A 12532-nucleotide genomic window follows, 5' to 3' on the forward strand; every position below is an offset into this window, starting at 1 on the left:
GAGTTTCGTTCGAGACATAGAATGTGGTTTTAGTTATTTAACGAAGGTATTTGGATTGGAATGTTTGGATTATATTTATATTGGTGATTATGACAGCTTCCCGTAGTTAGATACCAATATACCATAGATCAAAATTGGCTTGAATATAAGTTTATACAGGGGAAATTTATGTTTTAGATTTACGTGTTTAGATGTGAAAAGTAAACATAACTGTTGAGAACGGTTGTTTAAGGCGAGGCGTTTAGAATGGATATGGGTTGCCCAAGTTAGTCGACGGTCTAGATGTGGACCTATTAATTACATTTTTATATGTATTTATTTAATGTTGGTTAATGAAAAGTTAATAATTTGTGCTTTTTTTTTATTGGTATTAAATATTTTACCAATACATTTTCTAATGCTTACAACAACTAAAATAAAGTATTATTTTAATTTTTAGTGATATAACAATTTTTTGTACCTATATTAATACATATTATACATTATACATTATGTTATGTATTAATGACGTCCATACGCTATATTTCAAATATTTTAATTTTACTGAACATAAAAATCAATAATACATATTTCCATGAAAAATAAAAAACATAATATAATTGTATTTTATTTAAAAAAAAAAAAAAACAGAGCTGAATTGAAATTGTTGATATAATTTATTCCATTCTAGAAAAAATAAGAATATTGTCTATATTTATTTGCAGATAACAATCAAAATCGTTTTTGTTACATTCAATTAAAAACTGATCAAAATAAACAATCTTTTATTGAGTAGGATTGTTTGTTGTGTTTATGAGTAAATTGTAATTTTAACAATATTATATAGGTATATCGTAAATAATATTATGGTAACGATAACTTTAATAAGAAATATGGAATTTTATTTACCTTTGATGTTTGTGTGATTTTACAATACGGTCTTTATTCAACTTTTTTATTTTTAACAAAAATGAATAAATATGTGGCGTTCGTGCGCTCAGCATTCGTTTTATAAATAGATTTGTTTAAAAAATGTCATAATTTATTTAAACTTTGGTACCTATACCTAATAAATCAAGTTTAAAACTAAATAATATATATTAAAATTTAGACATGTTCTATTTCAAGCGTGTCATAATTTATTTATCTATAACGTAGCGATAAGAATATTCAAAAAAACAAAATTGAATTTGACGTAATTTTTTTTTTTATAAATGTGAGAAAATTTATTTTTAGCGGACTTAATGGTTAGTCCATTAGACATGTACAAAATCCCCTTAATATCAGTTTTAGTATAGATGCGCTGTTAATCAGTTGATTTTCTTTCTGTTGTTCGTCTGTGTGGTTCAAGAAATGTGTTTTCACCAAATTACATAACTACACGGTCAAGACGTCTTCATCGGTTTATAATTTATCTCTTATAAATATTCTTAATGGGCGTATCTCTTAATATCAGCCATTGAAATACACAATGTTTATGTTTAAAAATGTACCGCCGTGATTATCTACACGAAATCCACGAAATTGACGGTTTTTATTCCACAGCACGGCACTTCACACCATGACAACGCGCCGTTTCATGCAACATACACTGCAGTACACTCAGCAATAATAAATCGGAATAATTGTGCCACGGCGTGCGGAATTTCGGAAATCAAACGGAAATTAACTGGGTTGGCTTCGGGAATTTTCCATTTCCTCCGAAGCTTTAATATGCATTTTTTTTTTTATTTGCCAGCCAGTGTATAATATACTATCGCACACAGCTATAAATTATTGTATTTTATTTATGTATACAGTACACTACTCCGCCGTTCAAGCTGATAAATTATACCTTTGTCACTGTCACGCCACCGTGGACACCGGAAAACGCGTAGGTATACACTATACCTGCATGTCGGCAGTCACAACTGACAATATGTGCATTTTTATCAGGGTGATGGACTGCCTCCCCTTTTGATGCATTTTTTTGACAGTAATCATAATTTATGATCATCCTCAATCTTTACACATCAAAATAAGCATAATGTATAAATCTTAGACACTCGTATTGCGTTTAAAACCAGAAAAATATTTTTTTAATGATCTAGATAGTTTGTTCGTATTGCTATAAGAATAAAAGATATTGTACAATTGTCAGCAAAAGTAACAATACGTTATATTAAACTAGCTGTATTTGTCACAGTCATCTGGTGCTTATAAAATGCCCTGCGTCCTTATCGTGTTAACTACAGCGAAGAGAGGTCGAATTTCTTTTTTCCAGAAATTGTTTACACATGCGAATACAGAAATAAGTAGGTAATAACACTAATAACTAAATCACGCAAATAGAAAAATACATGCCTTCGTAAAACCATATTTACCATTTTATATACAATGTGTACTAAGTGCCCATGCCTTACACGTATTATTATATACAGCTAAAAACGTTAACATGCATCCTGCACGTTATATACTCATCGGAAATTCTCACGTTCGTCTAACAAATGCAACAACAATGGCTTAAAATCTTTACAACACGAATGATATACGATACCGTATAACCGCTATTTCCGACATGTCTGTTAAATACGAGTTTTTAAGGAGATACGGTTATAGCGTGGGGTAATAATTGCTCGCGAAAAACAATAAAACATTGCATGATGTACAACGGTGACTTTATTTCGGTCAACGGACTTTGTGTGGTAACAATATAATGATATGTGTGAAGTAGCCTCCCCCCCATTACCACTTTGTTCAGATTTTAAGTAGTAGTGTTCAATTATGTAGGAAGTATAAATATAAGTGGAGTTTTCGAATAAGTAAGTTCATCGATTTTATATCCAATGAACCGTGGAACTTACTTTACATAGGTAATATGTAATATAATAATACAAAAAATTAAGCAATTACATAAATTTATTTTAACTGAATAATATATTATAGAACAATATTTAGGTAATATGCTATTTAATATTTATATATCTGCTATTAAATACGATATAACGCACGAATATGATGTGAGGAACTTTTATCTTTGAAAAAAAAACAAAATTTGAAACCCGATTTTTACAACTATAAAATATATAGAAGTGTAATGTGTATAAATACCTCTAAAAATACTGTTTACAAAAACTTAGTCCAGCAAAATCTGCATAGAACCTTCATATTTTAAATAAATTAGCAAAACATTTTCGAAATCTGTCTACTTTACGAAAGTGATTTCCTAAGTGAAGCAAGTTTTTGTACTAAAACGAGTAAAACGCATCGGTTACATGCATCCATAATAATTACCATAAATTATATTATTTTTGAATATTTACATATTAAAAAGAATTAACCAATCTCAAAGCACTGGTAACCTAATCGGCTACATCAAAACTCCCGTTAAATCCGTTAAATCTGTATTTTTTCTTAAGTCATTATTTTTTAATTTCATTCGACGTTCATAATGTTTTTTAACTCTTTATATATGTTTAATTACATAATCGTGTAAATTTATAAAGTTATTTTATTTTAATCATAGTTCATTAAGTACATTTTATATGGTAAGAACCAATTTAAAATATTTAAATCGCCAACTTAATTTTATTACTTATATTATTCATTACCTATTAATGTGTTTATGGTTTACATATCGTTATTTATTTATAAGTTTTATTATTCTTTATTATAGGTAATTACTAATTACACATTATTATTTACACAATTTCAACATTATAAAGATAACTACAAAAATAGTTTAAGCAGTTTAATGATAAATATTAAATTTATTTTTAGCAATAATAGGTATATATTATTTATTCATTACTATGTTATAATATTTCCATTTCATTTTATATCTATTAGTTATTAAGTACATCATATTGGTATAAACCAAGTAATTTCTTAAATTTCGTGTTTCTAGTCATGTTTTAATTTAATTTCCAATTTTAAATAGGTATGTAGATTAATATAACATTTTAATATTATATGCCTACTTTAAATTTCATTTCAACATATTAAAATTGTTACCTATCCTATTTCAGTAATTCTGCTTAGTACATATAAGTATAAAATGTAGGCACTTCGAGAATTTTTTATAAAAAGAATTATGGATATCTTTTTTTATTGCATTATTATTTATTAAACATTATTGTTAAATGTTTGAGTATATTTCTTATTAATTTCTCGTTTAAAAAAAAATATATCTTTATGTACTTAAAATTCTAAAAAAATAAAAATAATTTCGATCAAAGCTAATGTTGTCACATAATTTACTATTTATGTATCTACCAAGTAATTTCATTGTTATTACTATTTTTTTTTATGTTTTAATAAGCATCATTTATTATTATAATCAGATAATATTACTATTATAATATTATTTTCATTTGGTTTGGCTTCTGTATTCTTGGTATTAAAATGAGTATAGGTATAAATTTGGGTATAATATTATAAATTGTAATATAATACCTAAATGGTTTTATAATTTCTTATAGGTATAATTTTTCTCAAAAAACTATTAAAGACAATAATAACAACCAGTTAGGTACTTAAATACTATAATACTGTATCAATAAGTGTATATTATACAGTTATTAGTTATTACTAATATTATAATATAGAATATAGATAATAGATAGATATTTATGTTATGTAAATACTTTCGTTTTCAAACAACTGTACAAACGCCCAATTTTTTGTTTAGTATTAAGTATTTAAGTTCTTTATTATCATATTATTAAGTTTAATTATTTGGTAAGAATATTAATTATAAAACTTGATTGGATATATAAATCATGTGAACCTAACATTTTGACAACCTGCTAGAACGTAGTTAACATATTTTTTTTATTTGTGACTTGAGGTTTAAAATTTAAATAGCCTTAGTCATAAATGATAACAATAATAACAGTGATAACAATGATAACGTTATCATTGAGTAATAGAATTTCCCATGTTTTCAATTTTCACGTTGAATGAATAATTTCTTGTTTCTGAATTGAGTACATTCAATTATTTATTTATTTTAAATAATTATATGGATAAATCATGCAATCACATACACATTTATTATTTAGCTATATTTAGTATTTCTTTTTATAAATAATTGTACAAATTGGTAATTATAGTTTTAAATATTTTTGGTAACTTGTATAATTATTTTTTTTCAAAATATGGACGAAGAATGTTCTGTGCTTCAAGAAGAGGAAAGAGAAGCTTTGCTTTCTATTTATGATGGTGATGAAGCTTTTAAGCAAGTATCTCCTACTATTTATCAGTACAAGGTAAGATAATTTTGAACAACGTAAATTTCTAAAAATTAAAACGTTTTTTGTTGGGTATGATATATAATTTCACTTTTAGTTTAATGTTTTTAACATTTATATTCTGATGCAGGCATGTAAATACTTTCTTAAACAAGATACTCATTTACCAAAAAAAAAAAAAAAATTAAGAATCAAGTTATTGGTAGAATGTGATTTGATAGACATTTGTTGTATTTATAAATACTACCTTCTTGTAAATAAACTACTCTAGGCTTCAAACATATTTAGTACCTATGAAACCATATTTGTATCATTTAAAATACTTGCTACTAATTAAATGATTTTAAATCAATTAAATAAGTAATTCATATTTAATTTTAGCAAAAAAATTAAATTTTGTTTTTAAATGCTTCATAATTTATGTAAATTTTATATTTTTGTAACTTTATTCAAAAATTTTATGTTGATAATACTTTTTATCATCAAATAAAATATTTTAAAATGTATTTAATTCTATATTCATTACTTTTTATACTCACTTACTAGTGATGTTGAGTACGTGCTCAGGTTTTTTGCGTTTAAGGCTTTATATTAACATTTAATAACAACTACATTATTTTTGTCCCAAATTGAAAATTTTTTTTTTTTTTACCATCATATTATTTATAGCTAATATATTACTAGTTACTTATTTATTTATTTATTTTTTAACAGTATGGAGAAGATAGTGACAATAAATCTTTTATATTGGAGGTTGAATGGCATAACAATTATCCAAATGAAGCGCCCAAAATAAATTTAGATATGTTCTACAATAAACACATGTTCGGATAAATTTGATAACGTTTTACACATATGTAATATTTGTATGATTTAGATTATGTAACCAGTCAAGTTTAGCTGTCTAGTTTCAAATCAAAAATTAACAATACATCAAAATTATTTTAATGTTAATTTATCAGTTAATATATTAATTTAAAGTTTTGACTTATATTGTATAGTCTTATTGAAAGATAAATTTAAATTAATATTATTGCATCTTTATTGGATGTATATTTTTAACTTAAGTATCATAAATATTTTTCAACTCTGGTTTCAAAACAAACTTTTGGTTACTTCACTCTTAAACATACTGAATATTACTCCAATATACATAAAATTTATAAAAATTATTAATATGAAATAAATATTTTAGAGTTAGTTCAGTTAAAGAAAATATTAAAAATAAAGTTTCAAAAGAGGCTGATCATTATTTGGGAGAATCCATGACATTTACTCTTTTTGAATTTCTTAAAGATTTTGCTGAAGAACTTGTTGCTGATCAACCAGATAAAGAAGTTATTGAGAGTATAACTAAACTTGTGCGTATTTTAGTATATTACATCATTAATAAAATACATTATAATTAATGTTACAATTTGTACTTTTTAGTCAATAGATAATGATGATGAATCTGCAAAAAAGATAACAAAGAAAGAAACTATGAGTAAAGCTCAAAAAAGAAAACAATGGGATCGTTTAGATTCTAAAGGAGAAAAACCACGAGGATATGATTGGATAGACGTTGTTAAACATTTATCACAAACGGGATCATCCAAGGTAGAAATATCTACATAATTTAATAATGCTGTGATATGAATTATGAATTTTTTGTTTTTGTGAAAAATATATTTTCATTTACAATATTAACATTGCTTAATAGTTTTTTTTACTCAAAAAATTATAATTAATATCCTGTCACCATGAAGCCCTCCATTCATCTACTACAAGGTGATGACTTGTACAGCTCCAATCTAACATAACATGAAAATATTAGTTACGAGTGTTGATAAAATATGTAATTTGTAAAATATGTAAATTACCTGACATTTTAGCATGTAAGAGAAACTTATCAAAATTTTTATTAACAAAATCGCATGATAGCTGAACATACTCAGAATGTGTGCAACAAAATTGAGTGTTGGTGGATGTATATTTCATCTATATATAATTTTTAAAATAAATTATTTTAAACTAATGGAATTATTATATTTAATACTTACAGAACGAAGAGAATTGAGTTTTATTAATGATAATTTATTCTTGGGAGAAATTAAATGACCTAATATATTAGCATGAAAGTATGCTTTTAAAATACTTTCAGTGTTAATATTTTTATCTAACACTACTCGTATGGTGTCTTTATGTGTATCCATAATTAATATGTAAAGATAATCTTTATACATTTCAATATGATCAATTAAATCCCACGTAGTTAATGTATTTGTATACAACAGTTCGTGGACAGATGTTCCCAATTGTATTTTAAAAGAACACAGCTTTTCATCTAAAATAATAAATTCAAAAATTTTAACTGACCATAAATTATTACTTATTAGTTATTACTTTCTATTATTTAAGAAAAATCTACATAATATTGTTACTGATTAAAAATTTATATAATTTGTAAAAGTAAAAAAAATTGTTACAATAATTCTGTTAATAATTTTAGTGATTGTATTTTAATTAATGTTGAATAAATAATAACAATTAACAATGCTCTAATGATAGTATTATGAATAAATTTACCTTCTAAAAAGCAAGCTTCTCGTTTATTAATAAAGTCAGGTTTTTGTACATCATGGTTTTGTGTATCATTAGACAAATAATATTTAAGGGTCAAATCAAAACGTGCACTGTTGAAAACATTGATATTTAAGCTTTTGACTGCTTTATAGTTGGCAAATAAATGCAACAAAGTTACTAAGAAGTATATCAGCCATATCAACCTAGAAAATTTGTCATAATTATTTATCAATAGGATTTGATAGTTAAAAATAACAAATATTAGAGTGAAGATTTTTATACTTACAAAATACGGTTTTCAACAATTGGTAACATAATTAATCCAATAAGAAAAGCAATTAGATTAATACAAGTTTCTTGACTACCATCTTTTGCTGAAACATCTCCCATATTATCACGAATAGCCTATTTAGAGTAAAAAATATAGTGTATAAGTAAATATTTATATATTCATATTATAAATGTAATAAATAAATATCTATTTCAAAGAAAGTTTACCTTTAAATACTTAACAAAGTATATCATTTAAATTCAAAATTGTAAGATGTAATATAATATTTTAATAAATAAATACCTGGTGCTGTGTTAATGCTGCACGTGTGGCTCCTCCAGCAACACTTACAATGGACTTTGCACAGCTTGAAAATGATAGGATTATTATTGAAAACTGTTTAACCCACGGCATACCCAAAAGTAATTCAATGAAAATTGCCAAATCATTAAGTGCGTCTGCCCGAAGTCTCCACTTTTTACATTGTGTATCCAATTCAGATCTGAAATCAATAAATTGTTAATAAAATAAGTGTTTTTTACAAATTACTTATGTATAAATATATACAGTATTTAAGTAAAAATTATGTAATTTTCTTAATAATTAGTAAATATACATGTTTTCTAAGTTGAAAAAATAAAACTATTGGCATTGGTGCATAAAATCTACATTTTAATAAATATGGAAATTTACCCTTTCCACCACGCAAAAGTTATGCGCCCAATCATACCAGCTCCATCTTTAAGTATATAAGTAATGGATGCAGCAAGAGCTGTAGCTTGAGCATCACCTACACCGACACCTTTCAGAATAGCATTTGTAGCTAATATGTTTGATATAGTACTACAAAATGCCTAAAAACAAATTTAGGTACAGTTAATCTACTGATATAATAGTTTTTAAACTAATCAGAACTAAATTTCTATTAAATTATATAGGTCAATAATTTATTTTTTAATACTTTGATAGATAGATAAGTATCTCAACATAATATAATATTATTTAATCTATATCTACCATGCATTATTTTACAGGTACTAATATGTCACCTGTATAGTATCCCAAATTTGATATTCAGTGTAGTCTTTGCTCACACTATTTGGAAATCCTCTGGGCAAAAATACTTCTTTTAGTATATTAATTGAGCTACGAATGAAACTAGTGGACAGTTTACGTCTTTCAGATTCCAATATTAATTGCCGTTGATCTAAAAAAAAAAAAATTATAATGACACATATTGAACATGAGTGCTCATTAAAAAGCATTAGCCACTAGATCGCTTTTTCTAAATTTTACAGAATGTAATATTGTATTGTGCGTGAGATATTAAATAAAATATTTATATTTTAATTTTTAAACATTTTGGATATGTCTTTTCTGTACTGTACAATACTAATTTTCAGAAAAAAAACAAAATAAAATACAACTTATTAGTGCTTATCAATCAAATGCTTATGATGAGTAACTTGTTTTCAAATACCATGTCTTTTGTATATGACATTGCACTCTTCTGGTCCGTATTCTTCGCTTAATAGTATTTCATCTTGATTTTTCGTCATACTTTTAGATGTTAAAGTCGTTGAAGATTTACACTCTAAGAATAAAATACGGTATGACGAAACGGTGTTTAAAGAAATGAATTCGGCAGCCGAACTACGACTGAATAAATTATGAGCATAGTTGTTCAATAGGTACTGATTTTTTTCGTAAGCTGCAAATCGAAAGCCCCAGAAAATGTAGTATTTCAATAGCACTGGTAATTGGAAAGTTCAAAGCGTCATATTATTCCATGACACGAACGTTAAACGTCACAGTTCGATGACTTGGACGGTTGTCGGTTTGCGGCGTTTGCGCGAGCCATGAATCTTCCATCGTAGGCCAACTACAGTGGCTGATATTGTTATCAGTGTTATCACGATTTATGATACGACAAAAATAAACAAAGTAAAACGTATCGTGCGGTAAAGTTATAAAAATTGTAATATTATTGTTCTACTGTTCATAGATACCTACGACCTACCTATTACCATGATTAACTAAGGTAGTTAATCGCGCCTATTACCTAGTACTCACTTAGGTATTTGAGCAGAATTGTTAATTTTATTTCGAAACTTATAACCTCGGTAGCCACTACAGTATCTACTACATAATAGTGAGTAGGTATGCAAGACAGTATTTCTTTAATCGTGATTTGCTGTGTAATGTGGATAGACTATAAACGTATATTCTTATATTTATTTAATCTTTATTCTATTGGTTTACTAATTACTGTTATTTTAGAGATCATGACGTAGTAACATAATGTAGGTCTTGTGTAAGCAGATATCTCACCATTTAGAACAGTGTTGGATGTGTTAAACTTAAATTAAATAATAAATTATTGTACATTTGTACTTACCTAGGTCTTAGGTTTTCAATGAAAAACGATTCTAAGTCTGTCAGCTTATATTTCTAAAGAGTAAGGAAATTTTATTATAATATGGTATATTTTATCGCGGGACTTTACCCCAAGCTCACTTCCCTTACCAGCCTTGCCGGATACCGATGGCTACGTCGACCCAAATCGATCTTCCTTGGGCGCTTTGCGAAACGTGACTCAGAGATCAACCTCTTTTGAATTTTAAAATGCAATATTTGTAGTTTAACAAATTTAAAAATAAAATTTACTAATATTTTTTGTTTAATAATATTTATAGACATATATTGCTGTTAATAATTTATTTTTTTTTAATTTTGAGAGTAGTGTTGAATATATTGAATTTGTAATGATGTGTCTTTTTTAAATGTTTGTGTATTGTCTGTTTAGAGACGTTTTTTTTTTCTAGAAAAAGAAATTCTTTGATTATAATCGGTAAATTGGGGCAGACCAGATCTAATTGGTACTTTAGGGAGATAAAAATTAAAAATTCTCAGTGTTTTTTAAAATAATTGGGAAATATTGTAAGTTATTGTTTGGTAATCTTGGTTAGACCGTTTTTACAAAGAATCATTTTTCATCATATTGTATACAATAATTTATTGTTGAACTCAAATTTAACACATCATACATTTCAGTGTCTACTCAATATTTAACAATGAAGTACGCTCTACTAATCGATAAAAAAAAAATTCTGCTGACATATATATATGTCTTGATAAACTAACTTCGAAAAAACGTTGGTGATTTGAACTACGTTCACCGAAGTTATCGGTGCGATGATTACACATGTTACATGTAAGTACTATACTTTCTATAGTTTTTAATGTATAATATATATAACGCATTTTTGGGATTCAGCCATTGATAAGAAAATAATAAATTAGTATAGAAGATGAGTATGATGAGTTGCCTATATATTATGCTCCTACCTTTATTTATAGTTCATGTCAAATACAAATCATACTCGTACGTGATGTAAGTATACAGTTTAATTTTTATCTACATTGTGTACTCGCTCATAGAAAATGCGTTCTTACTACCCTCTAATAATAAGATGTACGTACATGGACAATTATATTTACGCATAGATAATTTTATCGACTAAGTTAATTAGTAATTACTAACTTCATACTTGTTAAAAAAAAAGCTAGTTTTTTTCTACACTAAATTAATTTTGATCATTACATAATATAATATGATACCAATTTTACTGTCTTATATTTTAAATTTATAACTGTCCCCTTTATCGGCTAGATCCTAGATCGATATTGTAACAATAATATATATATTATTGTTACATGACACCTGTGTATGTGACAATTCCGTAGTAGGCAATAGTGGGATATTTATGCTGAGATAAACATTGTTAATGATTGTGAGGCCTGTGGCCAATACGCACCATTTATCGAAAGGGCAGTTCGAGACTGACCAGCAATAAACACGAACTCACCAACAAACATGAACTCACCAACACCGGGATTGTTTACCACCGTCTACATTTGTTAAGTACAAACCAAAAATATATTTTGAACAGAGATTTATAAACCAAACGTGTTTTATTTATTGATAAGATCCCACATACCGTGTCTAACCCCCTAGCTACGGGAAATTTATCCATAAGGACCAGAAAATCTTCCCTGGATAACTAATATAGTATAACTAGGTTCCCCAGCCACGTTACAATATGAATACAAATCACAATTAAATAGGTAGAAATGCCTAAATAAAATAAAAATTTAAAACATAGGTAGGTATAAGTCGTTCAATTTTTATACATTATTATCATGTTCTAATTCTAAATGATCCCAAGTTTCTTAATATGTATATACTTTTTTTTTAAACTTACACAAATATTATTTTTGTATACAATTTGTACGTGAAAAAAATATGTGACAAAAAAATAGATGTTACATGGTTATCCTAACACAACGATATAAGATAATTGATTTAGGTACTCGACTGACTGTCCTTTTGGTATGTATTTACTATTTATTCGCAACCGAACGTTTTCGAGTGTTCTCCACATGTTCTCGAGAATGTTCGATATCATTCTGTAAGTTACTTGTG

General features: G+C 26.5%; 2 protein-coding genes across 2 annotated transcripts; one reads left to right on the forward strand and one right to left on the reverse strand.

Moving 5' to 3' along the window:
- Positions 1-5042: 5042 nt before the first annotated feature.
- On the forward strand, positions 5043-6892 carry LOC112594959 (RWD domain-containing protein 4). The gene is made up of 4 exons (XM_025340000.1): positions 5043-5228; positions 5925-6034; positions 6406-6571; positions 6642-6892. Exons 1-4 carry the CDS (start codon positions 5118-5120, stop codon positions 6825-6827), a joined length of 573 nt encoding a protein of 190 aa, XP_025195785.1. The 5' UTR covers positions 5043-5117; the 3' UTR covers positions 6828-6892.
- Positions 6869-9926, reverse strand: LOC112594958 (RUS1 family protein C16orf58 homolog). Its single transcript, XM_025339999.1, has 9 exons — positions 9527-9926; positions 9096-9253; positions 8740-8900; positions 8350-8548; positions 8062-8180; positions 7779-7978; positions 7253-7536; positions 7073-7190; positions 6869-7003 (listed from the first exon to the last, which is right to left on the reverse strand). The coding sequence occupies exons 1-9, from the start codon at positions 9603-9605 to the stop codon at positions 6948-6950; spliced, it is 1374 nt and encodes a 457-aa protein (XP_025195784.1). The 5' UTR covers positions 9606-9926; the 3' UTR covers positions 6869-6947.
- Between the last annotated feature and the right edge of the window lie 2606 nt (positions 9927-12532).

This window comes from Melanaphis sacchari, unplaced genomic scaffold (genome assembly GCF_002803265.2).
Source record: "Melanaphis sacchari strain LSU unplaced genomic scaffold, SCAv2.0 Contig24_pilon_pilon, whole genome shotgun sequence".
NCBI lineage: Eukaryota > Metazoa > Arthropoda > Insecta > Hemiptera > Aphididae > Melanaphis > Melanaphis sacchari.

Bases quoted from the DNA above. Each gene is read 5' to 3' on its own strand.
- LOC112594959 (XM_025340000.1), top strand. From the start codon at position 5,118: ATGGACGAAGAATGTTCTGTGCTTCAAGAAGAGGAAAGAGAAGCTTTG. The intron at 5,229-5,924 runs GTAAGATAATTT...ATTTTTTAACAG, and splicing joins CTACTATTTATCAGTACAAG to TATGGAGAAGATAGTGACAA. The intron at 6,035-6,405 runs GTTCGGATAAAT...TAAATATTTTAG, and splicing joins ATGTTCTACAATAAACACAT to AGTTAGTTCAGTTAAAGAAA.
- LOC112594958 (XM_025339999.1), bottom strand. From the start codon at position 9,605: ATGACGAAAAATCAAGATGAAATACTATTAAGCGAAGAATACGGACCA. The intron at 8,549-8,739 runs GTAAATTTCCAT...TATTGATTTCAG, and splicing joins ACTTTTGCGTGGTGGAAAGG to ATCTGAATTGGATACACAAT. The intron at 7,191-7,252 runs GTAAGTATTAAA...AATTATATATAG, and splicing joins AACTCAATTCTCTTCGTTCT to ATGAAATATACATCCACCAA.